The 2,973-nt window shown below is 28.1% G+C and overlaps 1 protein-coding gene across 1 annotated transcript; it reads left to right on the top strand.

The window, feature by feature from the left end:
• The first annotated feature begins 857 nt into the window (after nucleotides 1-857).
• LOC108773510 (coagulation factor X-like) lies at nucleotides 858-2,973 on the top strand. Its single transcript, XM_018539344.1, has 7 exons — nucleotides 858-903; nucleotides 1,000-1,070; nucleotides 1,583-1,677; nucleotides 1,758-1,911; nucleotides 2,018-2,131; nucleotides 2,488-2,649; nucleotides 2,935-2,973. The coding sequence occupies exons 1-7, from the start codon at nucleotides 858-860 to the stop codon at nucleotides 2,971-2,973; spliced, it is 681 nt and encodes a 226-aa protein (XP_018394846.1).

Raw genomic sequence — 2,973 nt, 5'->3', positions numbered from 1 at the left:
TATCCAAAATTTCCAAGTTGCAAGAAATGTCAAACAAAATAAACAACCTTTGTAAGTCACGTAATTATCAATATCAATAACACTTCAAATTTTTCTCCTTCTGGTCAATAAATGAAGTAAGCAAACGTTATTAAGAGGTCAAAAATGTCAAAATAAACAAAAATAGCCTATTCTCTTCAAAATACTTTCTTATACCATAAAATGCGCAAAATATAGATAGAAGTTTATAATCACAGTAAACTTCGACAAATTGCATTATTAAGTTATTCCTACATCACAAGTTTATTTAGAATTAGACATACAACTTGCTGTACTGTACACAACGTTCAGCTGGTAATCTCGCAATGCGAAGTTACTTCGTATATAGCAGTAAACTTTTAAAACTAAAATTTAGCTGTAATTTTAGAAAAGCGAGTAAGGTATAAAATTACTTAGATTATAACATAAATTAATTAAATTATAACACAGATTTTTAACAATAAGGAGATTACAGATAAACAAATCTTTTTTTTTACAAAATCAATGAGATGATCTATCAAAATTTTTTTGATACATTATTGTCAATTTATATATGTACATACAACGTAGAAAGTTACATTATATCAAACATTTGTCAATTTTTACTGATGATAAAAGTCAATAGAATTATAGAAAAGATAAAATCAATATAATGTGGATAGCGAGATATTATGCTAGCAGATTAAAAGATTTTAAATATTAATAAGTACGAGTATCACATATTTTATCTAATATTATATAATTTAAAATTGAATTTTACAGAGCATCTTCGGATGTATTATAAATATTAGATTTCGAATAATCAGAGGTGACAATATCACACAAAATTACTGACGATAATGATACAATTATTATGCTTAATTTCTATGATAGCTATTGATTATGGTGAGTATTCTAAGATAAATTAATCAGCTTTGTGGTTATTTAATTTTAAGCAATTAAATTCATAAGAATAATGAGTTAATAACAAATTTTATACAGGCGCATCAATAAAATTAACACCGAGAGTTATTGGAGGGAGACTTGCCGATCCAGGTGAAGTCCCATACCAGGTAAACTAGTAAATTATTCTTAATCAATGTTATTATTAATCAATATCGTTACGATAACTACTTAAATTAAAAAATACTTTTTACGCATAGAAATTTTTAAGTTCGGATGAGCAATAAGTTAATCACTTTTACCTCACAGAGGTCTATAAATATTCGCTAAGATTCTCGCAAATGCTTTGATACGCGTATATCTGTACATATAGAATCTCGATTTAATAACTAAACAGGCGTCTAAGGTAGGCTTCCATTACAATACCTTACTGATGAGTCTAGTATTGGAAGCCGGGACGAAACGCCAACATTACGTGATATTCTTCGCAATATATTAGAATTAATAAAATTAAAGATTTTAATGAATCTCAGGCTCGTAGCCCTACTCTCATAATAGTTTTAATCACTTTTATTCAACAATTCAAAATTAGTGTTAATTGTAAACCTGGATATGCTACATGATAATATTAGAACTTTCTGTATGTTGTTGCATAAAATATGAAATGTATTTTATAATTCAGGTTGCTCTACTAGACATTATAAGAGAGGAACAATTCTGCGGTGGAGTCATAATTAACGAGTATTATGTAGTAACCGCTGCTCATTGTATATTTTGGTAAATATGAAAATCTCAAGAAACACTTCAGAAAAATAAATATGTAGATTAAAAAATATGTTCTTCGTAACATTCTTTAGGTATAGGGAAGACATGGACATTGCGGTCAGTGCTGGAACAACAGACCTTCGAAAACCACATTCTGTGCATATATCTGAGTTATTTCATGTACACGAAAAATACGATCCCGAAGATTTAACGGACAGATACACTTACGATATCGGTTTAGTTAAGGTAATAGTAGATTGTGTGATAGCATTTATCACATATAGTTTCAATTAAATTAAGCAATAAAAAAAGTATAACTGCACAAAAGAGTATACGGAAGATTTATTTCTAGGTCCAAACTCCATTTATATTTTCTTTTTTGATATCTCCTGCCACTTTACCGAAACAAGATGAATTTGTCGAAACAGGCTCGACAGCTTTAATATCGGGATTCGGCAGAGTAACGGTAAGTTTTTTAATAATTCAATCATTTAGAGTCTTCACTGCAAAAAGTAATTATAGCTACCAAATATCGAGTAAAATAGTTTCAATTAAATATTGAATTAATATAATATAATATAACTAAACACAATTTTATCTTTACAAATATTTAGTAAGTAGTTGGTAATACCATTTAATACATATCTACTAAATATTTGTAAAGGTAAAATTATAATTAATTATATTTTACCTCATTTACTTAAAACTATTTCACTCAATATTTTATACTTATAACCTTTTTTCAATGTTGAATGTTAAGTATTTCAAAATTGTATTTCAAATTACTCTCATAAGTCACATTTGTACTTTGTATAATTTCAGTACTATCCAACAGGAAAGAAAAACGAACAGTTGTACATCGTAGATAATATAATAGTCAATCAAACTTATTGTAACAAAGTCTATAAAGACCTATTAGATGTAGAAATTCACGATTCGCAGATCTGCTCAATTCATCCAACTGAACAAAAGGGTGTATGCTTTGTAAGTTATTTGCATAAAACGTTACAATACAGTCATTAATTACTGGTCGCATTTTTATGCCGTTTACTCGGATTGAGTCATTAACTACTTAGCTTCAATATTCTTCTCAAACAAAGCTTCAAATCGCCATTGTTTTTAATAACTCGTAAACACAATTGTCTTAACAATTAACGATTGTATTTCAAGTCGCGTATATACAAACTCTCAATAAAAGGAGATAAGTCCGATTGCAACATATAATTAATTATCGAAAATATTTTGAGTTTTAAATATGTTGCTTTGCAGACAAAAGTAACATATTCAAAGCTCAAAATCGGAGGGTGA

The sequence above is a fragment of the Cyphomyrmex costatus genome, unplaced genomic scaffold (assembly GCF_001594065.2).
Source record: "Cyphomyrmex costatus isolate MS0001 unplaced genomic scaffold, Ccosl1.0 scaffold211, whole genome shotgun sequence".
In the NCBI taxonomy this organism is placed as follows: Eukaryota; Metazoa; Arthropoda; class Insecta; order Hymenoptera; family Formicidae; genus Cyphomyrmex; species Cyphomyrmex costatus.
Note: the sequence above shows the minus strand (reverse complement) of the source record. Positions and strands in the feature narration are given on the sequence as shown.